The following is a 22,995-nucleotide window of genomic DNA, read 5'->3' as shown; positions in this document are numbered from 1 at the left end:
GCTCTGGTTAAAACAGTAGTAAAGTTGCAAGTGATGTTGTGTTCATAACTGTGTTGTTGCCAAATCAGTATATTAAAATTAAAATAATTTGTTTTCATTCTGACCGGATGTAAGAAATCCGAGGAGCCCGTGATGGAGCTTTCGGGTAACCCCGTAGAAGCAGTCGACAAGCGGAGCTAGCGATGTTACGTCGCCGCCATTTTGTTTGACCGGGAGCACAGAAACCATCCCGAAAAGCACCGGTGTGGACGTTTCTTTTATATAAACCACATTCACCACGGCGGACTTACACCGTGCTTCCAAATTTAGCTTCACGTGGTGAGTGTGTAGCAAGCCGACCGGGCCTTCGTCCCGTTGAGACAACATTTGCTAATGTTTAGTGTGTTCCCGGAGAGATCTGTGCTAGCCTCTAAGGTGCTCGTGAATGTGGTTAGCCGGCACTTTGATAGATGGGCCCGACTTCATTGAGTATGGATTTAACAGATTGGTTAGGCTTAGTGGGAGGGTTAGTGATTCGGACTGATTACAGGACAATGCCCACCAGGATTTTGTTCTGGTAAAGTAGCTCCCGACCACATCCTATAACAGCCAGATTCCACAAAGTGCGGCCTTTAATACACACGAACCCTGTAGCTAGCTGCCGTTAGCCCCCAGAGGCGTGGTGTTGTTGTAAATACCTGTTTTTCTACATGACTGACCATTTGTTTTGTGACACTGCAATACGTTTCCGGGAATTTCTGTGCTCAGTTTTCCTTTAAAACGACAGCTCAGTCTGGCGTTTGGTAATTATTTGTCTAATTTTCGTGTGTGGACACGCAATACGGTGGCCCAAGTTTACAGTTCTGAAGTGGCGTTCTGAAAGATGGCGCCAAAATAAACATCACTTCCACAATTTGACACTGTTGTTGTAATAATAGCTTTATTACATGACTGTCACTATGGTCCACATAGATGTCCGGAGACATGGCCACCGATCACGTTAACGGGAACGGCACCGAAGAGCCGATGGACACTACAGCGGCCGTGACCCGTTCGGAACACTTTCCAGCCTTACTGGAAGCTGGATTACCTCAGAACGTGGCCGAGAAGCTGGATGAACTTTACGTAGCAGGTAAACACACCTTTCTGTTTGTCCACCTGTGCAGGACAGCGGTCCTCAGACTGTTTGGGTCCTTCTGTCATGTCATCAGAATTTAGTTTAAATGACCCTAATCTAGACCAAGACTTTATTTTCAAGGATTGTTGAACAAAAAGACCTTATCATTTATCTGTACAACTTTAAATTAACTTTAAGTGTAAAGTTATTTGAGCACTTTAGAATGATAATACTTTTAATTTAACCTCTGCTGATCTTCACACCTAGTTTAATGATAGAAGGATGTCATTTGTTTCTTGTGTCCCACTGGCTATAACCTGGAATACTCTGGGTTTGCATGGCCAGTTGCTGTTGGTGTGCACAGATTGTGATTGAGGTGTGGGTTATAAGGCTGAGTGAAGCCATCTGTTGTGCTGAGACACTGACAATAGAGCAGCTGCGGTGCTGTCGCTGGTGTAGCCGAGCTGTAGGTACCCCAACCAGACTACCAATCTCTTCATATACACCCGTATGACGGGCCAAACGCCCTACCTTTGAGTTCACTTTATTTTATTTTTGTTAAAAGTTGCACTTGTTGAGTACGAGGTGCACCACTAAGATCCCTGGCACGATCCAAATACGACCCATTGAAATTCAGTTACAATGTTGATAATAGTTTCCTCAGATCTAAATTTGTCCCCTTTCTTTCTGTTGACAGCCTGTTGATTTGACCTCTCTCCCTCTGTTAATCAGGCCTTGTAGCTCATAGTGATTTGGATGAACGAGCTATTGAAGCTTTGAAAGAGTTCAATGAAGAGGGTGCTCTCCAAGTGCTGGTCCAGTTCAAAGAGAGTGACCTGTCACATGTTCAAGTCAGTAAATCCACCTGAAAAAGTGACCGTTTGGGGTGTTTGGAGCAGTGGACACGAAGCTCATCGCTTGCTTTTATTGCAGAACAAAAGTGCCTTTCTGTGTGGTGTGATGAAGACGTACAGACAGCGAGAGAAACAGGGGACAAAAGTGTCAGATTCCTCCAAAGGACCAGATGAAGCTAAAATCAAGGCGCTTTTGGACCGAACGGAGTACACACTTGATGTTACAACAGGCCAGCGGAAGTACGGGGGTCCCCCTCCGGATTCTGTGTACACAGGATCCCAACCACCGGTTGGAACAGAGGTATGAAACACACTCCTCTTGTTATTGCCTTTATTGCTCTATGTCCATGTAATCGCTTGAATGTAGACTGTTTTTGTTATAAAATCTTTGTGAACAACGTAGGTTTTTCCTCTCCATCCTTCCATCTTCAGATCTTTGTTGGAAAGATTCCCCGGGACTTGTTTGAAGACGAGCTGGTTCCTCTGTTTGAGAAAGCCGGTCCCATCTGGGACTTAAGGCTAATGATGGACCCCCTCAGTGGTCTGAACAGGGGCTACGCCTTTGTCACGTTCTGCAGCAAAGAGGCAGCTCAGGAGGCTGTGAAGCTGGTGAGAACTCCGGCCAGAACTGGGAAAAAGTTTGTCAAAGGTTCAAACGGGAAAACTCGCATGTGGATTATTACCCTTCTTGGGGTTTATGTAGTTTTCTCTAATCGTTTTTTATTTTTTTTAAGAAACAAAATCTGTTACATCAGATGTCTGCTGTAAAGAAAGAATGATTTTATTTATTCTTTTAACAGTGTAATAATCATGAGATTCGTCCTGGAAAGCAGATTGCAGATTGGAGTGTGTATATCCGTCGCCAACAACCGTCTATTTGTTGGCTCAATTCCTAAAAGCAAAACAAAGGAGCAGATTGTTGAGGAGTTTTCTAAAGTTACAGGTAAAAGACTTCATTTGCAAGAAGCAGTCATAGACCCGAGTCTGGTTCTTGCGTATCTACTGGCTCTTCTGTTTCTTCCAGAGGGCCTCAGTGACGTCATACTCTACCTTCAACCTCAGGACAAGAGTAAGAACAGAGGCTTCTGCTTCCTCGAGTATGAAGACCACAAAACGGCTGCTCAGGCTCGCCGCCGGCTCATGAGCGGAAAGGTCAAAGTGTGGGGCAACATGGTGACTGTGGAGTGGGCTGACCCCATGGAAGACCCCGACCCAGAGGTCATGGCCAAGGTGGGTGCACGTTTAAGCTCGGAGGGTGTGTGTTTAGGCTGACCGATCGGTCTGTAGCTAGGAACCAGTCAGATGACCAGTCCAAACACAGACTGCACGGCTGTGATCGTTATGGTCCATAACCTGTAGCTGTCGACCTTGCAGGTTAAAGTGCTGTTTGTCAGAAACCTCGCCAACAGTGTCACGGAGGAGATCCTTGAGAAGTCCTTCAGTGAGTATGGAAATTTGGAGCGGGTAAAGAAACTCAAAGACTACGCCTTCATCCACTTTGAGGAGAGGGACGGTGCTGTGAAGGTAGGTCTCCCCTTTTTCAGTACGATGATGGAGCCGCTGCAGGTAGGTGAACACCTGATGTGCTTCCTTCAGGCCCTGGAGGAGATGAATGGCAAGGAGCTGGAGGGGGAGCCAATTGAGATTGTTTTTGCCAAACCTCCAGATCAGAAACGGAAGGAGCGTAAAGCTCAGAGGCAAGCAGCCAAAACTCAGATGTAAGACACCCCGCCTGCTTTTTTAAAATTCAGTTCAGGCGTCGCGTTGCCAGACGAGCACGTTTTCACACGCCGGTTGGATGAGAGCAAGAAAGCGATTGTTGTACCGCTAAATGTTGTTCTTGTTGCTGTCTCAGGTATGATGATTATTACTACTACCCTCCTCCTCACATGCCTCCCCCTGTGAGAGGCCGGGGTCGAGGGGGTAACCGGGGAGGCTACGCTTACCCTCCCGACTACTACGCGTACGAGGACTACTACGACTACTACGGCTATGACTATCACAACTACCGTGGCGGCTACGACGACCCGTACTACGGGTACGATGACTTCCAGGCCCCGGCCCGAGGGCGAGGTGGCAGCAGAGGCGCGCGTGGCGGGACGTCTCCGGCCAGAGGACGAGGCGGCGCCGGGGCACCCAGAGGGAGGGCCAGCTTCTCCCAGCGCGGCGGATCGGGACCATCTCGCGGCGGGCGCGGCACCAGAGGAGGAGGAGGAGGAGTCGTCATGCAGCCGAGAGGACGAGGAGGGGTACGTGGTGCTCGGGGTGGCCGCGGTGGAAATGTAGGAGGAAAGCGCAAAGCTGACGGGCACAACCAGCCAGATTCCAAGCGTCGCCAGACCAATAATCAGAACTGGGGCTCTCAACCCATTGCTCAGCAACCGCTCCAAGGTGGTGATCATTCTGGTAACTATTCCGGTTACAAATCCGACAACCAGGAATTTTATCAGGATTCTTTTGGGCAGCAGTGGAAGTAAACCAGTAGGGCTTTGGTATCAAAATGTTTTTGGTTTTTGTCTTTTTTATTTAGAGACTTGATCCGATTGGCCCTCACACCCATCTGGTTGCCTGTGGGCTTTTTTGTTTTCCTCCAAATTGGTGACATCTGGCATCTTTTTGTACATATTTTAATAATCAGCTTGGACTCCAAACAGTAGTCACTCCCACCTGTTTCTGGCGAACTGCTTTTCTTTTTCATTTTTTTAAAGAGATGGTCGTTTAAACACTTTTCCATAAAGGTTGAAGAAAAATTTTTTTAGATGCAATTATGTGCTTCAGCTGTCTATTTGGCTATAGCTTTATGTATGTTTTTAGACATTCTGGTTTCCATGTTTTAAGTAGATAACAGCAACAAAGCATCTGTCTCCTAAACATGTACTTAAAACAAATGAAAATACAATTTGTACTGTCACAGTAATACGTGTCTTGTTATTGAGAAGAAAAGAGAAGGGGACCGTAGCAGTCCTGTTTTTGGCTTTACATTTTGGCTTGTATTCTTTGCTGTTTGTCTGCTTTAATAAACATACACGCACACGTGTACAAAAACCTTCAAATTGTGTTGCAAATTCATGTTTCGGCAAATTCTCTCCTCAAATTGCCTTCAAATTTTAAAAGCTCCTTGTGGAAGGAAATGGACAGAGGTTGGCCGATTGTTGGTCACATGGTACAGTGTCACCATGCATGTCATCAAATTCCAAATCACCTTCTCGAGTGCTGTACATGTAGTGACATCCTCATCGAGTTCCTCTCATGACCCAAAACATCCACAAATTGGTGTCGAAATTCACGTAACGCAGCGTCCAAACTAAGCCCCGCCCCCTCGGAGTCTCGTAGAACCCCCTGGTTAGCGGCTGGTTAGAAGGATTTAAAGCACAATTTGGTTTTTCTGAAGCTTTTCCTTGTCCCAGAAGGATCTACCTAGTGGTTGAAGGCCTGGATACTAATCTTGCATGTTTATCTGGAGGTTTGCTGTTGTTGGGGGGACCGTGCATGAGCTGCTTGTAGTGTGTGTGTGTGTTAACTGATGGCTGCCATTCTTCTCTGCCTGACTCTGCATTTTCACCTGTTTACGAGCCAAACAGGCTAATTATTCATTCTAATGCATCGCCATGTGCATGTGGGGGGGGGTTGAGTGCGCGTTGTGCAGTTTCTCCTGTGTTTGTTCACCTGGACACGGCTCTTTTCTCTAATTGCTTCCTTTTGTTACCTGACTAGCAGGGTGTCGGGGTCGAGGCCGGGCCTGACGCGTCGCCGTGAAGAGCAGGAGCAGCATTTGGTGTCACGCCGCGGGCTGCCGCTGGATGCAGACGGTAAGGTCAGCTGACTCAGCGCTCCCTTCCAGACTGTCTTTCACCACGTTTCAAGAAGCTGGCGTGTCGGACCCGAGCCTGAGCCTCGCTGGACCGGCGTGCACTCGTGTGGGACCTGATGTTTGTCTTCGTGAAGCGTCACAATGCAGGAATTTCACATTTCAGTTTGTTGCTCTGGGACCGTACAGATACTCTGCTGTGTCAAATGGAAACGTGCTGATGTGCGACACGCGGAAGCCCTCGAATTCATCCAAAAATGGCAGCGCAGAGCGGCGAGCGCCCGTTCTGGCGGCGGTAACTCGCCCGTAGCGGTTGTGATCTCACTGGTGGAATGTCGCCAGGTCACGACTGTGGAGTGGCATCACCACGCTGAAAATGATCAAGTTTCACCTCAACCATGATCGACAGTTTAGGCTCAAACACCTGATGAGCACAGGTGATGATCATAAGCTCCGCCCACTACAGTTTCAGGAAGGTTCGCGGGAGAAATTTGAAAGGTTTTATGGAGATCAGGGTCGCTCCTCTGTTACAGGAGACGCCCAACCCTCAACATACTTCCCAGACCAGCTTCCACGCTGGTGTCAGGCCGCACGGCATCATGGGAAACTTTGTGAGAGCAGAGCTAAAGCTGCTAAAGCTAAAGACCACGTGTTTGAGTCTAAACTGTTGGAACCATCATGTTTCCTCTGAGGCCTTAATGTCCAACACATTTCTGCTTTAAAGTTTAAACCTTTATGTCATATTTGAAGTTAAAATGTTTCGGTATTTTATAGGTCAGGCATTCTTTCTGGAAATGTAATTGTTTGGGTTTGTGTTAATTGAATATTTGAGCTGATCAATATTTTCCACAATGTTCAACAAAGTAAAGTAGTTTCAGTCCAAAGATGCAGACGTGCACGGAGGGACGGCTGCGTGAAACCAGCATTACTTTAGTCTTCCATGATGGAAAAAAGGTTTTATGCATTTCTCTGGTTAAAGTCTGGTGACAGAAGAACAACTTCATCCATCCAGTTAACAAATGTCATCAGATCTAATGTCTGATTTTAGAACATTCACTCAATCTACGGGAGACTCTGCAGGAAAGTAATGCAACAGTAACAGGAAACAAGAATCAATTAAAATGTCGGGATCAGGTTCTGATTTAAAATGTTACAGCTGTGTAATTTCTTATAAACCAGTGTCACTTTAACCTTTTTTGAGGCTATTAAAACACTATGTGTAAGCCAAGTTTCATGTTAAACTGCTGACAGGTCAAAAGTTTGCGGATGTCATCAGAGAGGAGGAAAATTTGTCAGGGACTATTTTCAGGGGCGGATGAATCAGCAGGGATGGTTGGACACATCTGACTCTGGTTCAGTCTCTTTGTCCAAAAGTATAGGCGTTCAGGACTGAAAGGCATTGTGGGAAGTGTAGGAAATGAGTGTCAGTTGTACATAACGTTCAATTCTCTGTATCATGTGACGAAGCTTTTGAATGTGAAACTTTTCTTTTCTTTGACCTGCTGTGATCGAGCCTGATTACATGTTTCTGTCATGAATGTTTCTTTTTTAACAAGTATGTTTTGCATTTTGCAAATGAATTGTTTTATATTGTACAGCGAGTTGAGTTACACCTATTTTTGTAATAAAGTTTTGACTTGAACCTGCTGACAGCTGTCATTTTCTTTTGTAGATTTGAGTTAGAAATCTTTATAAATAGTAATTATGAGATATTAATGTGAAAAACATCAATTAGTGATGGAAGCACGGGTTGCCAGTTATGCAGGGAAAACAATAATGAACTAAAGGACACTGAATAAATCTCCATTGGTCAATAAAGAAAAGAAACTGCATGACCGGTAGGTAGTTGGTTCGAATCCCTGAAGAGGAAAAAGCGTGTGTCACTCCCTCAGCACCACTAGGATGGACCCATGTGACAGTAAAGTTCATAATCTAATTTTAATGTCATTCATTTAACTCTTAGCCACAGCGGATCAAAATAACGGAGAAAAATGGATTATTTTGGAGGATTTTAAGGTTTGATATCGGCCTGAATATCCCTCGATATAAACTTGTTAAGAAGATTCTTTTAAATGCTATATACTTACATCGCTACCAATCAATAAGTTTGGCAACATTTCGTGAAGATTCGATTACCTTTGCCGGTTAAAATCGTTGACAGTAAATCCGTGTTGTATGGCGTCGGCCTGTGTCACCCCCCCACTGGGTCATGGTCTGGTCTCTCCTCTCCTCCTCTCCCTCTCCCTCTCCCTCTCCACTCCACCCCACCCCACCCTACCCTACCCTACCCAACCGGCCATCAGCAGGAGGGTCCTCCTACATGAGCCTGGTCCTGCTCAAGGTTTCTTCCTGTTAAAGGGGAGTTCCTTTTCCTTGCCACTGTTGCTTGTCTGGGGTCAGGCCCTGGGATTCTGGAAAGCGCCTTGAAACTTTTGATTGTGAAAGACGCTATATAAATAAAGATTGATTTGATTTGACTTTTACGGGTTTATTTGTTACCTGGCAACCCGGCTCAGATTAAAGACCGGCCCATCTGTTGCGGAAGTCAGGAGGATTTTTCTTCCACAGAACAAACAAGAACATGGAGCTGCAGCCCGAAACAGCTCCGAACTAACGACCGACGACCTCCTCCGTGAATGAAATGTGTCTCGGTAAATGAAGCGGGGCTGGGAGAGTTTTGTCACCGTAAGTGTGTCGAGGCCGCCTGCGGCTAGCTTAAGCTCGGGACGCTAAACAGGTGAGCAGTCGGGAGTTCTGACTGGTTTCATTTGAACCCTGAATGGTTATCACTACTGCAAAGATTTATCCAAAAAAAAAAAAAAATCCAATTCATCCAACTTTAACTGTGGTAAATGACGTGTTAACGTGTTTGTGCTTTCTATCAACAGGTCACCGCGGAGGATGACGGGGATTTTAACCTACTTGAAGCGTCGATTGAAGTTCGACGTTCTGAGGGAAGCTGGACGACAGTATCCTGTTTTCTGCTTCCTCATGTTGTCTCTTATCTCTTTGACGGTGCTGCTCAACAGGTAATCTCCCTCTGACGTGTGTGGGTCATGTGACACCTGTCTTTCATCATCTACACTGATTAAAATGGTTTACAGGCGAAAATAAACCCTGTAAATCTACTCTTGTAATCTAACTTCTAAAACGAGGGTCTGATCCTCTCCTGCTGGCTCATGACGGCGTTTATTCGTGTGTGTTTGCTTGGGTGTAAAACTATTTGACGCCTGAATCTGGGCTGAAACGTCATGACTGCAGAAGGTCTGAGGCGGTTGTTTTGCTCTTCTTCTATGGTAACGCCTTCATCAACGACGCAGCTACCTCCACGTCCTGATGGTGTTCTGGTCGTTCCTGGCCGGCGTCGTCACGTTCTACTGCTCCGTCGGGCCTGAGACGCTCCTCCCAAACATCTTCTTCACCATCAAACCAATGAACAAAGTAAGAGCGTCGCCCTGAGGTGCGTTCAGTCCTCTGGAGGCTCTTCCTGACTGCTTCTCCTCCCACAGCAGCAGGATCAGGAGCTGTTTCCTCTGGGCAGCAGCTGCGCCGTCTGTGGGAAGATCAAGTGCAAACGCCATCGGTATGTGAAACCACGTGAGCTCTCAGCAGCCCATCCACGCCGAACACGAGGAGAAACTGGTTTGGTGTTGGGGGTGATCACCGGCTACTCTGTCCCCACCTCAGAACCCTCACCAATTCAGGGGCTGTGGGGGGTCATGGTAATAATCAAATATGTTCCTGTTTGAAGGCCGACTCTGCTGCTTGAAAACCACCAGCCGTGGTTGGACCTGAAGGTTCATTCAAAGGTGGATGCTTCTGTCGCCGAGGTAACCGTCAGCCGCTTCACGCTACGATCCTCTTTTCTATTTCTATTCTACGTTTGAATAGAAATAAGGGATTTTCTGACCCTCCTGCAGGTGTTTGAGTTGGTTCTGGAGAACTTTGTGTACCCCTGGTACAGGTAAGTCGAACCCTTGGGGTTACACACACACACACACGAACGTGCACGTGTGTTTGTGACACTCCGCCCCTCTGGTTTCAGGGACATCACAGACGACGAAGCGTGCATCGATGAGCTGAGGATGACCTTCCGCTTCTTCGCATCAGTTGTTGTCCGCCGAGCTCAGAAGGTGCTCAAAGCTTTCGTTGGCCTACTGATTTTGATTATTAAATCTGTTTAATAATGAATTCAGGGCTGAGTCCTCCTGTCCTGCGTTGCTCTTGGCAGGTCGACATTCCGGCTGTGTGTGCAGATAAAATGCTGAAGGCTGCGTTGAAGCATGTTGAAGTCATCGCAAGAGCTCGAGAAAAAGGTGGAATGCTTTTTTGTTTCCTCTCTAGTTCAAATCATGTCACGGAAATATTCACTAAAAGCACAATTCCCTTATTTGCTGCAGCCATGTTGGTTTATTACAAACCAGCAGCAGATAGACTCATGTGAGCCTCTTGCTGCCCCCACCGACCAGTCTCGGTATTACACCCACATTCTGACGGGCTGTTCCACTGATGCACCACGAGGGGGCAGCACTTCACTGTTTATTACTGATTCGAACATGATTCTTCTGGAGCTGTAAACATTAAAGTTATGCAGAATCAGATGTTTTAAATGTTTTTAAAAAAAATTAATTATATCTTTGCTTATCATGACATAATACTGATATTATCTGCAACACTAAAACCACTTCTGGAAGTGATTTCAGCTCAGGTGGAGCTGAAATCATGTTGCTTCATGTTGTTTCTCATGCTTGCGTGCAGTGGGGAACACTGAAGGATTGCAGCAGGCAGCTCTGGAGGAATATGGCGCTGACCTTCACGTGGCTCTGCGCAGCCGCAGAGACGAGCTGCTGTATCTGAGGCAGCTGACAGAGATGCTGTTCCCCTTCGTCATGCCTCCCAAGGCTACAGACTGCAAGTACGTCTGATCGGCGATCGGTTAAATCAGTGAGATGGAGTCTGGTTAAACTCAATAATTGCGTATTGCTCATCTCCGTTCAGGTCATTGGCGCTGCTGCTTCGGGAGGTGATGACGGGATCCGTCTTGTTACCAACCATGGATTTCATGGCTGACCCCGTGAGTCGATCACACTTGGAGGAATCCATAGAATCAGTGATCTGTCCCGCAACAGACGTTAAATCGCTTTACAACATTAGCAACGCACGCACGCAGAGCCCAGCTGTACTACCAGCAGGGGGCAGCACAGCAGTGAATAATGTGTGAGGTTTAAATGTAACGAGCGGTTCTGAGGGTCGGGTTTGCTCACGTGTCTTCTGCTTCCAGGATACTGTGAACTTCTTGGTGCTGATATTTGTTGATGACACTCCAGTAAGTGGAAACCAGCCGGTATTGACACAGTTTGTTGTTAAGTTTGCTAATAGGTTGTGATGTGTTCCTGCAGCCAGAACCAGCCACAGAACCTCCGTCTCCCCTGGTTCCGTTTCTACAGAAATTTACTGACGTGGGCAACAAGAAGCCGTCCGTGAGTGACTCAAACTCGCCGTTGTAGTTCTGTCCTTCAGAGAACGACTGGTCCGATCTTCTGATTACGCAGGTGCTGAAGTTGGAGCTGAAGGAGATCCGAGCCCAGCAGGACCTCCTCTTTCGCTTCATGAACTTCCTGAAGCAGGAAGGAGCCGTGCACGTGCTGCAGTTCTGCCTGGCCGTGGGTAAGAACGCCGACCGTGCCCAGAACATCAGACGCATTACAGTACCGCACCAACCGTGAGCGTGGTCTCCTCCAGAGGAGTTCAACGACAGGATCCTGCGTCCAGACCTGAGCGACCCCGAGCTGCAGCGTCTGCACACGGAGGTGCTGCACATCTACCAGACCTACTGCCTGGACGAGAGCGTCGACAAGATCAACTTCGACAAGTTCATTGTGGAGGAGATCAGGAACAGTAAGAGGACACTTCCTGTCAGTTCAGTCCCACCCAGACACGAGCGGAGAGCTTCCTCTGAACCGTCACGACGTCCCTCAAGTCCAGGCGTTCAGTCTGTCTCCCTCCTGTGTCTGTGTTGGTCTCTGTCAGTTGCTGAAGGTCCCTACAGCGACGTGGTGAAGCTGCAGACCATGCGCTGCCTGTTCGAGGCCTACGAACACGTGCTGGCGCTGTTGGAGAGCGTCTTCACGCCCATGTTCTGCCACAGCGACGAAGTAAAACAAGCACTCGTGCTGCTCAGTCTGTTGCTAAAGACCGTTGATCCTCCGTAGGCTGATTGATCTTGTGCTCAGTACTTCAGACACCTCCTGAAAGGATCCGACTCTCCAGCACGGAGCAGCAGAATCAGCAGGTGTGTCCCGCTGTAGCGCAGCAGCACGGCTCCGAGGAGCAGGGACGCCAGCGCTTGACTCGCCCTGTTTCTGTTTCTGTTTCTGCCAGAAATCTGTCCAAACGAGGGGAGTCCTTCGGCATCAGCAGGATTGGCAGCAGAATCAAAGGCGTGTTCAAGAGTACGACAGTAGAGGGCGCCATGCTGCCGCCGAGCGCCACAACTGAGCTGGATGACGACCTGGTGAGAGCACGGCTCCGTCTCATCGGTCATCGGTGTCCAGGCGTGAACACCAGGTGTGTCCTGCAGGTGGAGGAGGCCACCATGGTGATGGAGGACGATTCTCCCGCCGAGCCGACCAGCGGGTCGGGAACGCTGCGGAACCTGTCGGCCTGGAGCATCAACATCCCCAACGTCCACAGCTACGACGACGAGCTGAAGAGGGAGAAGATCCCCGTCTTCTGCATCGACGTGGAGCGCCACGACAGGAAGGAAGGTGAGAACAAGGACCCGAAGGACCGCCGTCAGCCGCCGAAATCGCCGTGGCAACGTCTCGCCCTCACCCTGAAGATACGTTGATTCCTCTTGAACTGTGGTCTCGTCCGTCTCAGTGGGTCATCAGACGGAGAGGTGGTCCGTTGACAGGCGATACCTGGAATTCTACGTTCTGGAGTCCAGACTCACAGAGTTCCACGGTGAGGTTTAACCCCAGAGAGCAGATGCTGCTCACACCTGCAGCCTCACGTCTGTCGTTGATGATTGTAGGAACATTTGTTGACGCTCAGCTTCCATCCAAAAGACTGATTGGACCAAAGAATTACGAGTTCCTTGTCTCCAAACGGGAGGAATTTGAGGCATATTTGCAGGTATTTGATTTGAGGACGAGTGAACGCGGAAATAATCTGACATTTTCCACCAGATTCACCTAAAAAGACCAACAGATCATCTGTGTGTGTGTGTGTGTGTGTCCAGAGACTCCTGAAGCATCCAGAGCTCAGCAACAGTCAGCTGCTGGCGGACTTCCTGTCTCCTCACAGTGAGGAATCTCAGTTCCTGGACAAGACGCTGGCTGATGTCCGACTGGGTACGATCATTACTGAGTTCCCACCTCCCCCAGCTGGTCGGATCACCTGTTCTTTCATGGTCTGACGGTTGGCTTTGATCTCAGATGTTTAGTTCTCTTCTGTCGTTCCACAGGAAAAATCTTCAAGTCTGTTCCAGGGAAGCTGATGAAGGAGGTGAGCTCCATCCGCCCTCCATCAGGACCCGTCAGCTCAACCCCCCCACGCTAACGTCTCTGATCTCCTGGTTTCCAGAGAGGTCAGAACCTGGAGCCCTTCATCCAGTCCTTCTTCAACTCCTGCGAGTCTCCCAAACCCAAGCCCAGCAGACCCGAACTGACCATCCTCAGCCCGTCCACCGAGAACTACAAGAAGGTGAGGTCAGAGGTCACGTTCCGCCTGTGACGCTGGAGACGGCCACCAGGGGGCGCCTGGATGTCCCACAGTTTAACCCGTCACCTCTGACCTGCAGCTCTTCAGCGACATTTTCCACAACAACGCCAGCAGGTCCGACCGTCCCGCACGGAAACGCCACAGCTCCACGGTAACGGTCCGTGTCGACGGCATGTACGACTACATGATGTTCATGGGTGAGTTCACAGTCCAAACGGTTTCATTTCAAAACGCTTTATTTGAGGTTAAATTGGAGCGGTGGCTTAAGGTGACGTGTCGGTGGTGTGGTTCCCAGCTCGGACGGTGTTCCGCGTGCCGGACTGGCTGCACCACCTTCTGGCCGCAGGCAGGATCCTGGTGAAGAACACGTTTGAGGCCTACATGCAGCAGTACATGCGGTCCAAGCTGGAGCAGGTCCTGCAGGAGCACCGGCTGGTGTCGCTCATCACGCAGCTCAGAGGTAACCACACGTTGACCTGGTGACGACAACAACAACAACAACAACAGCGGTTCCTTCTCTGCTCAGACGCCGTCTTCTGTGAGCGGAACGGCCAGCGAAGCCTCCAGGACAGACGAGCAAGAGCCAGGCAGACCTTTGAGGAGATGATGAACTATTTACCAGGTGGGTCACGGCTCAACACCCCAGACCCGTCGCACCTCCTCAGAGGGGGGAGACGGGAGCAGCTCACCCAGACCGTCTCCGTTTCAGAGTCGGTCGTCAGATTTATCGGAGGAGACGCCAAATACGAAGGCGTGCGATTACTGTTCGATGGTTTACAGCAGCCTCTGCTCAACAAACAGGTGAGGAGGGGGCGAGGGGGGGGGGGGGGCAGGTGTGCATTACTCAGCGTTTCCTGTTGCCTCCCCAGGTCACCTACGTCCTGCTGGACATCGCCCTGCAGGAGCTTTTCCCTGAGCTCACTCAGGCGATCATGTGACCCGTGGGCTCCCGCTATCGTTTTAGCCGTTTGTGGTCACGTGTGCGACCGACCGACCAAAGCTGCTCGGTACCAGTGCTGGAATCTCCCGGTGGAATCAGAATCGTCTGAATGTTTCCATGGGGGGCGGAAATGATCACATAATCGGACGGATTCTGATCAGTGATCATCTTCAAGTTTCCTCCTCGCTGAGCAAAGAGCCCAGATCAAAGGACCAAGTGCAATAATCCACAGTTAGCTTAGCATTCCAGACTATTAAATATTTATTAGAAACTCACTGGCTGTCTTCATCCTTCCTGTCTCATCTCAGATTATTTAGCTCACGATAAAGCGACCTCGACGGGAAAGGTCAAAGGTCGGGACATGAACGCTGGCGCTTCCTTTTAATGTTGGTCTAATTTTGTAAGAGGGAAGAGGCCGAGGGAAACGGGTAACGCGTGTAGAAACTCATCCCTCGCTCCCTTCGGCTGGAAACGGGAATCTGCCAGCTGCGTTCCGCTTCCTGAGCAGATTAATGCGGAGCGTTACTCGGCGGCGCGCGTTGTCGTGGAGACGGGGCCCCACAGAGGACGCCTTGTTCCCTCTTCAAAAACACCGAACGCTCCAGAATCTGAGTCCAGCTGCTGGACCTGACGGGTTCAGCTGGACCTGATCCAGACAACGTGGTTCTGAACTCATGGCGGTTTAGAGAAAATGGCCACAGGTGGAGTTAATCGAGCGTGTTTATGGATGACAGGTACAGCTACCCACAATGCCCTGCTTCACATGGTTACTGCACATCACATCTACGAGCGCTGTTGTCAACGCCCCCTCAGACGGTCCACAGCAGCACCAGTGATCCCAGTAACACCAGTGTTGGGCCGCGTCCCGGTCCGGAAGCGGAGCCGTAGAAGCTGATCCGTCCTTCCACGGCCGGAAAAACCAGCCTGCGCTGGCTGATGTAGCGGGACACGACGGAAACGTCCAAGTCTCCTGCGAAGGGAGAAGACCAGTGGTGAAGGTTCTGCTGATCCCACCAGAACCCCCCCCCCCCCCCAACGTCTCACCACTGTTGTGCTTGATCATCTCGTCCGCGATCACCGCGTAGCCGTCGCCGCCGCTCACGAGGTACTCTGGCACCGCCACGGTGTAAACCTCCGCGTCCTCCACGGGCCGGTACCGAGGGACCCGGCAGCTGGTGCAGAGGATGTGGAGGCTCCTCAGGCGGCTCCCCGGAGGCTTGGAGACGTCGAACTGCACCTGAAAACCTGCCGGCGGTGATTTTGATCTTCAGGACGGAGGCTGAACGGGGGAGGGGGGGTTCTGTCAGGGTGGGGGGGGTTCTGTCAGGGAGGGGGGGGTCCGTCAGGGCGGGAACAGACCTGACACTTGCAGGAACTCGCCGCTGCCTTGGCCGTAGCGCCGCACCGAGAACTCGAAAACCTTCTTCAGCGTGGAGCCTCTCAGCTGGACCAGGTCGAAGGTTCCTCCGAAGGGCAGGACGGCCATCAGCTGCTCCGTGCTGATGGAACCTGCGGAGCGCCCGGGTCATGTGACTCGTGAGAGGAAACGCGAGAGAAATCCTGGAGGAAATTTGGCTCCCACCGTTTCCGTGGCGCTCGTCTATGGAGGAGCGGATTCCTCCCCCGTTGATGATGGCGGCACCGACGAGGTTCCACACGTTCTTGACTGAAGATCCGATGTAATTGTTGACCTGAACCCAAGACAAAGAGGCTCTCAAACTGACCCGGGACCAGCGCTCCCAGTCTGCTTGACTTCACAGGATTCCGACAGCCGTTACCATGGCGTCACAGATCAGGTTCCCCAGGTTACATTCACCGAACCGACACATCGGGTTGGTCCCGTCCAGGAAGACCAGCGTCTTCCCGACCAGTTGGCTGGAGTAGTTTGCAAGGTTCTTCTTCCACTCCTCCACCTCAGCCAAAACATCTGGATCTGGAAAACACGTTTGGTTGAGACGGAGCTGGAGGAGCCGTCAGGTTCTGTTGGGTCGGCTGGTTCTACCCTGTGGGATGCTGCTGTTCAGCAGGATGGGATTCCCCGTTGAGCTCACGACGTTTCCCTCAGGGTCAAAGGTCACCTTCAGGTAACCCAGGTATTTTCCATAAGCGTACGCCTGCACGACCGGAACCTGCCGCCCGTCATCGGACTCCACCATGAACGGATACGGACCAGCCGGGATCTCATTGGACGGAGGCGTTCCTGGAAAAAGGAAGGAGTTTACCCTAACCACCAGAGGCCACGCCCCCACGCATGGCGCCCGCCGTCTGGAAAACATTTATTCTGGAGGTCTCTGCGGTTGCTCAGTGGGCGTAAACGTGGCAGCTAACGCTAACCACCTGTTCCCTTCCAGCCCTTTACGCCCTGCAGGAGCGTTGGTGGCTGGACCGCCGAAACCACAGACCGCCTCAATAAAGCGGCAGACGGGCGGCACCGAGGAAAATGGCTGCTGTACGCGAGCGGCTAAAGTTAGCCTGGTAGCAGCGGGGGTGGGTCTGACCTCATTTAGACAAGTTTCTGAATATTTTCTGCTCGCTGACACATCTGGCTTCCAGAACCTCTGGACAGTTCTGGTGGAATATTCCCCAACTGGAGCTGGAATATTCAGACGCTTTTGAAACCGTTGAAGATGCTAACCTTCCCGGCCAGACTGAGGTTGGGTTTCACTGGACGTCAAACGTCAGGAGACCTGAGTCATCGTAAACAGACCAAACACGTCGGTCACCATGGAAACTGCTGCAGAAACATCAGTTTATGTTGTTGGGATGTTGTTCCTGCTGGAGGGACTAAATCAGGTTTTAATCCTCCGGTAGCGACAGCTTAGCCAACGTTAGCGACAGTTTAGCCAACGTTAGCGACAGCTTAGCCAACGTTAGCGACAGCTTAGCCAACGTTAGCAGCTCACTTTAGGAACCAAACTGTGGACATTAGAGAGCCCGTCCACACCTTCAGGTGCGAAGGCGTTTTCAGAAAGACTTGGTCTCACCTGTGAACAGGAAGGTGTTGGTGTGTCCGCCCACGACCACGTCAACCCCGCGGACCTTCCTGGCGATGTCCTGGTCCACCAGGAAGCCGGAGTGTCCCAGGGCGACGATCTTGTTGACGCCCATCGTCTGCAGTTTGTCCACCTGCAGCTGCAGCGACGTCACCTCGTCCTCAAACTTCAGATGTGGACCTGAAACAGAAGATCAGGAGCGTGTTCTTCACTTTGGACCTCGCAGACGGTCAGGCTGAGGACAGGTGAAGCACAAAGACAGCAGATATGTCATCATTTGTCCTCTGGTTGGACACTCCAGGGCTGCTAGAGGCTGAGGACAGGGGGAGCTCCACCACACCTTCTCGTCCATCAGCCCCACGAGGGCCCGGTCCACCAGGAAGAGCCAGAGGTGTCTCTGAGGGGCAGGAAGTGGTCAACAGTGGACTTGGACGTACCGGGTCTGGACAGCGCAGGAGTTTCCTGTGACGTGTAGCCGACCACGCCCACCTTCTCGCCGCCTACAGTAAATATCTTATACGGTAAACAGGAAGCGCCGAACGTCGCCGCCAAAGTCTCGTCTGGTCTGATGTTGGCACTGAGGACAGCAAACCGGACGTCCTCCATGAACGGCGCCATGAGTCCGTCCACGCCGTTGTCAAACTCGTGATTTCCGATCGCCTGAAGACAGAATCGTTTAAATAGCAAAGGTCACATGATCGTGACCCCGAGGGCTCGAAGGCAAACTGGCCCAACTGGTCTGAAAGAAACGGCGAATTGACCGATGCTAACGACAAAAACGAGTTTCGCTGCTGGTCAAATTTAGCCCGAGATTAGGTCACTGCAAAAAAAACTGGATTTAGTCCAGAATTCAACACTTAAATGTGTTTTATTTTGTTAAGTCTGTAAAATGGCGCTCAGAGCTGGAGTGTAACCACAAGATTAAAATATTTAAATCAAACTTTGACATCAAAGAAAAAGAGGCAGCCTGGGGCGCTGACGTCACGAGTGTTTACACATGCAGAGCCCTGGAAGACACCCCAGCAAATTCATTACCCACAATCCCCTTAATCTTTCCCGACTCTACACCTGTTACTTTAAAATTGTGTTTTTTTTTTAAACTAACACTAAGAGAAACTTGATTTATCCCAGTAAATGAATCTTTTCCCATCATTCATCAGTCACCTATTAACGTCAATCATTGGGCTAATTGCGCGCGTGTCCTCTCACCATGGCGTCATAACGGAGTTTGTTCATGAAGTGTGCCGCCTCGGCTCCCTTATAAAAGCTGAACCAGACCGAACCCTGGAACTGGTCCCCCGCGTCCAGCAGCAGGACGTTCCCGTGGCTGCTGCGGATCCGCTGGATCATCGTGGATCTTCGGGCCACACCGGCGAAACACCCGCCGGACACGCACTTCCCGGAATACAGGTCGCTCTCCTCCACCCGGGCGTGGACGTCGTTGGTGTGGAGGAGGACCAGGTCCCAGGACCAGGATCTAGAGGGGACCAGCATCAGCAGCACCAGGAGGGAGACGCGCGCCGGAGCTGCTGCCATCGTGCCCGTGCGTAAAAGCGAGAGGAGCGGGAGGAGGAGCGGGAGGGACCGGGAGGAGGATCTCCGGCAGTCCCGGGGACTAGTTAACTAACCAGGAACCTGGTCAACGACCGGTGAAAGCCAGAAAACAAAGTCCAAAGCCCGAACTTAAGGGAGCCTCTGGCGTCACCGTCAGGTCGCCATGGAAACATTAACGACCGTCGTTTCTCAATTAGATCGCGACCACCCAGTTCGATTAAATTGGAATTTAAACCGACTTTTTAATCTCTGAAAACGTTTCGAGCTTTTTGGGGTTTTAGGGGGAAATGAGAGGCAATCACGAGACAGACTTTGAAGAAGTGTGAGAACTGAAAAATGAGACTTTTTAATAGATCAGCTCCCAGTGGGCGGGGCCTGGATCATAAATCGATCTCATTTTTCCACCTTTAGTCATTGGAATCGTTCAACCTGCCGCTCCTCAAGCTCAACCTTCACACGTTTGTTTCTGGAATTCACTGATGCAACAGCTGTCGCCATGGCGACGACTTCGGACGTGTCTTTGATGTCAGAGATGAAAGGCCAGCCGTTGTATAAAGGGTTTTGCTTTGTAGTTGCCAACCTATCAGACAACAGCTGCACCTTCAGCATAAAACCAAAGTTTCCAATTCAAAATGGAGGCGGGCGCTCGGACTCAGGAGCTGCTGCTGACGAACACGAGCCTGCGCGCCAAACACACGCGCATGATGGAACAGCTGCTCTTCTACCACAGGGAGGTGGCGAAGCTCGCATGGAGGGACGACACCACCAGGCTCTTTGACCAGGTGCTGCTCAGGTACAAAGAGGCTCCGCCCCCCGTCCACGTGGACGCGCCGCCGCAGGCGCAGATCATGGAGCTCCTCGGGAGGAACAACAGCGACCTCTGGGCCATCAACCAGAGCCTGTCCCGAGACCTCCGCCTTCTGGAGAGCAGGTTTGAGGACCTCATGATCCAGAAGACATGTGACGCACAAACCATGACCGAGGACGACGCAGATGAGCAAGAGGAGAAGCTCCAGATGTTGGAGGCTGAGGTGAAGGCCTTAAGGCTGGAGATCTACATCCTGAAGGAGGAGAAGCTCAAGACTGAGGAAAAGCAACAATGTGTTGAAGAGGAAAGCTGCATCCTGCAGAAGATGGTGCAGGCGCTCCAGAAGGACACCGACCGCATGGGCGCAGACATCAGAGACAAGCTGAAGATCAGCACTGAGAAGCCCAGCGTCCCGCAGCAAAGGCAGGCCCTCAGAGAGCAGGTCGCCCACCTCCACACCAGGAAGTCCCAGCTGGAGAACAGCCTCCAGAAGCTGGAGGCCTCAGCAAGACCTCACCACCGTCTGAGGGGGATGTGGAGGAAGCTCTTCGAGAAATGAGCCGGTTCTACAGGAGAGAGGAAACCTGGCTTCTCCTCAACATGTTTTCAAAATGAGCACATTTTAGTTCTCTGCATTTCTTTTTACCTCCACCCATCCATCCATCAATCATCCAGCCACCCACCCAGCCAGCCAGCCAGCCAGCCACCCACCCAGCCAGCCAGCCAGCCAGCAAGCAGCCAGCCAGCCAGCCAGCCAGCCAGCCAGCCACCCACCCAGCCAGCCAGCCACCCACCCAGCCAGCCAGCCAGCCACCCACCCATCCATCCATCCATCCAACCATCCATCCACCATCCATCCATCCATCCATCCATCATCCATCCATCCACGATCCATCCATCCATCCATCCACCACCCATCCATCATCCATCCATCATCATCCATCCATCATCCATCTACCCACCCATCCATCCATCATCATCCATCCATCCATCCATCCATCATCCATCCATCCACCACCCATCCATCCACCCATCCATCCATCCATCCATCCACCCATCCATCATCCATCCATCCATCCATCCATCCACCCACCCATCCATCCATCCACCCATCCATCCATCATCCATCCACCCATCCATCCATCCATCCACCCATCCACCCACCACCCACCCACCCATCCATCCATCCATCCTCGAGCTGCGTTTTCCTCCGGAGGTGCTGGGGTTCTGGAGCCTGTCCCACCCTGGATGGGTCTCCAGGTCATGGCAGGGACGACACAAAGTTCACGCTCACATCCACGTGTGAAATGAGCCACTTCAACCCAGACGCATGTTTGGCCTGTGGAGGAGCTGAAGAACCCGCCGAGAACCCCGGGAGAACATGCAGAACATCTCCTGGCCCCCAGGGGGCAGCAGTCCCTCATTTCTTGATATTTTCCAGAACTTTCAATGCTGTCGTTTTAATAAAGATGATTAAACTACAGAAATGGAGACAAAAACACAAACGACCGCGACGACTGCACGTGCCCGGCATCCCGGTAGTGACGTCACGGCACCAACAGCAGGAATAAACAGCAGAAATGAAGAAACTGACGTTTAATTAGGGGGAATCAGAAGAGTTAAGGACATTTCTCATCAGTTACAAGCCATGATTTAGGAAACCTTTTAATTCACCGAGCTCTGTACTGTTAGATTATATTGGCAAGAATTATTTTAAAAAAATCAAATCAAATAAAAAGAAATTGTGGCGTTTCAATAAGTTCTGCTCAACTCGGGGCCACCAGAGGGCAGCAAAGTCCAAGAAATAAACAGTAGCTAATGGGAGTTTCAGACGTTTAAGGGGTGACGCTTTCAAAACCTTTCAGTATAATTGTTAAAGATGGTTTGTTCTACGCAAATCAAATCAAATCAATCTTTATTTAAATAGCATCTTTTACAATCAAAAATGTTTCTAGGCGCTTTCCAGAATCCCAGGGCCTGACCCCAGACAAGCAACAGTGGCAAGGAAAAACTCCCCTTTAACAGGAAGAAACCTTGAGCAGGACCAGGCTCATGTAGGGGGACCCTCCTGCTGATGGGGGGCTGGGTAGGTAGAGAGGAGAGGAGAGAGGAGAGGAGAGGAGAGGAGAGGAGAGGAGAGGAGAGGAGAGGAGAGGAGAGGAGAGGAGAGGAGAGGAGAGGAGGGGAGGGGAGAGGAGAGGAGAGGAGGAGAAAAGAGGGAGAGGAGGAGAGGAGAGGAGAGAGGGGAGGGGAGGGGAGAGAGGAGAGGAGGAGAAAAAGAGGAGAGGAGGAGAGGAGAGGAGAGGAGAGGAGAGGAGAGGGGGGAGAGAGAGGAGAGGAGAGGAGAGGAGAGGAGAGGAGAGGGAGAGGAGAGGAGAGAGGAGAGGAGAGGAGAGGAGAGGTGAGGTCGGGCACAGAACACACACAAAAATACACTATTTATACAGCGCAAAGGAGACAGTGGAAGAAATACCTGCAAAGGAGTTAAATGTCCAGAGTTCCTGGTTGATTCCTGATCCTACGTCATCCTCTGTAACACCTTCTGGACCTGGATGATGGGAGCTTCATCAATCAGGATCCAGAGAGCTTTAAAGGCCTGAGTGTCTGAGCAGGTTTCCCTCCATGTGGGTGAATACGAAGGGATGCTGTAACAGTAGGGGGCAGCAGAGAGCTGCACTGCTCCGATGGCTGTGACGCAAAGATGAGGACGAGGATGATCCAGGCTCTCCCATTCCAGCTGATGAAGAGCAGCAGAAGCTGTGCGGCGTGAGTGCGAGGCCAGGACACTACCCACAACCACCCAGTGCACCATCACCCATCAAAAACTTGTTTTTATTAGTCACATCAACAGTCTTAGAGGTCAGAGCGGAACCACCTGATTCCTGTGAAGGCAGAACAAACACACGTTGGTACGATCTGGCCCGATATTGGAGGGGGCGGGGCTTAAGACCTTTACTGCAGCCCACTGTTGCTGAGCATCAAAGGGGCGGAGCTTATGTCTCCAATCTTTTCTGAAAGCTGACCTTAAACTCTGGACAGGAAGTTCCCGTCCTGAAATCCTCAGTGAAGAAAACAATATTCTCTACCTTCTCCACCCACAGTGTTCTTCTGTGGTGTTCCACAGCCGTCCTGCGGTTCCTGTTCCACGGAGAAGACCTCAGGGACGGACTCCCGGAGCGTCAGACGCTCGACTGAGCCCGTCGGTCTATGTGAAAGA

General features: G+C 50.8%; 2 protein-coding genes and 1 pseudogene across 4 annotated transcripts; 2 read left to right on the top strand and 1 right to left on the bottom strand.

Annotated features, from left to right (window-relative positions):
• Nucleotides 1-156: 156 nt before the first annotated feature.
• On the top strand, nt 157-7,405 carry LOC130515887 (heterogeneous nuclear ribonucleoprotein Q-like; annotated as a pseudogene).
• Nucleotides 7,406-8,266: 861 nt separating this feature from the next.
• Nucleotides 8,267-14,698, top strand: LOC130516189 (sorting nexin-14-like). 3 transcript variants are annotated; one of them, XM_057017066.1, is made up of 28 exons: nt 8,267-8,495; nt 8,647-8,787; nt 9,079-9,199; nt 9,271-9,341; nt 9,510-9,588; nt 9,679-9,722; nt 9,804-9,891; nt 9,990-10,074; nt 10,517-10,673; nt 10,757-10,832; nt 11,040-11,084; nt 11,158-11,238; nt 11,311-11,425; nt 11,501-11,656; nt 11,789-11,913; nt 11,992-12,050; nt 12,140-12,272; nt 12,339-12,525; nt 12,641-12,724; nt 12,795-12,895; nt 13,002-13,113; nt 13,227-13,267; nt 13,346-13,465; nt 13,563-13,680; nt 13,752-13,943; nt 14,010-14,105; nt 14,193-14,284; nt 14,353-14,698. In XM_057017066.1, the coding sequence occupies exons 2-28, from the start codon at nt 8,660-8,662 to the stop codon at nt 14,419-14,421; spliced, it is 2,775 nt and encodes a 924-aa protein (XP_056873046.1). In that variant the 5' UTR covers nt 8,267-8,495; nt 8,647-8,659; the 3' UTR covers nt 14,422-14,698. The 3 variants fall into 3 exon arrangements, with proteins under 3 accessions (XP_056873046.1, XP_056873045.1, XP_056873047.1); XM_057017065.1 differs by having other exon boundaries at nt 9,268-9,341; XM_057017067.1 differs by having other exon boundaries at nt 8,268-8,495; nt 9,268-9,341; nt 13,779-13,943.
• LOC130516190 (snake venom 5'-nucleotidase-like) lies at nt 13,702-18,952 on the bottom strand. The gene is made up of 9 exons (XM_057017068.1): nt 18,626-18,952; nt 17,854-18,076; nt 17,408-17,596; nt 16,426-16,623; nt 16,202-16,356; nt 16,006-16,114; nt 15,783-15,932; nt 15,468-15,668; nt 13,702-15,393 (listed from the first exon to the last, which is right to left on the bottom strand). The coding sequence occupies exons 1-9, from the start codon at nt 18,950-18,952 to the stop codon at nt 15,233-15,235; spliced, it is 1,713 nt and encodes a 570-aa protein (XP_056873048.1). The 3' UTR covers nt 13,702-15,232.
• Between the last annotated feature and the right edge of the window lie 4,043 nt (nt 18,953-22,995).

Source organism: Takifugu flavidus, chromosome 19 (genome assembly GCF_003711565.1).
Source record: "Takifugu flavidus isolate HTHZ2018 chromosome 19, ASM371156v2, whole genome shotgun sequence".
NCBI classification, from domain to species: Eukaryota; Metazoa; Chordata; class Actinopteri; order Tetraodontiformes; family Tetraodontidae; genus Takifugu; species Takifugu flavidus.
The sequence above is the reverse complement of the archived record's forward strand: the minus strand, read 5'-3'. Positions and strand labels throughout refer to the sequence as shown.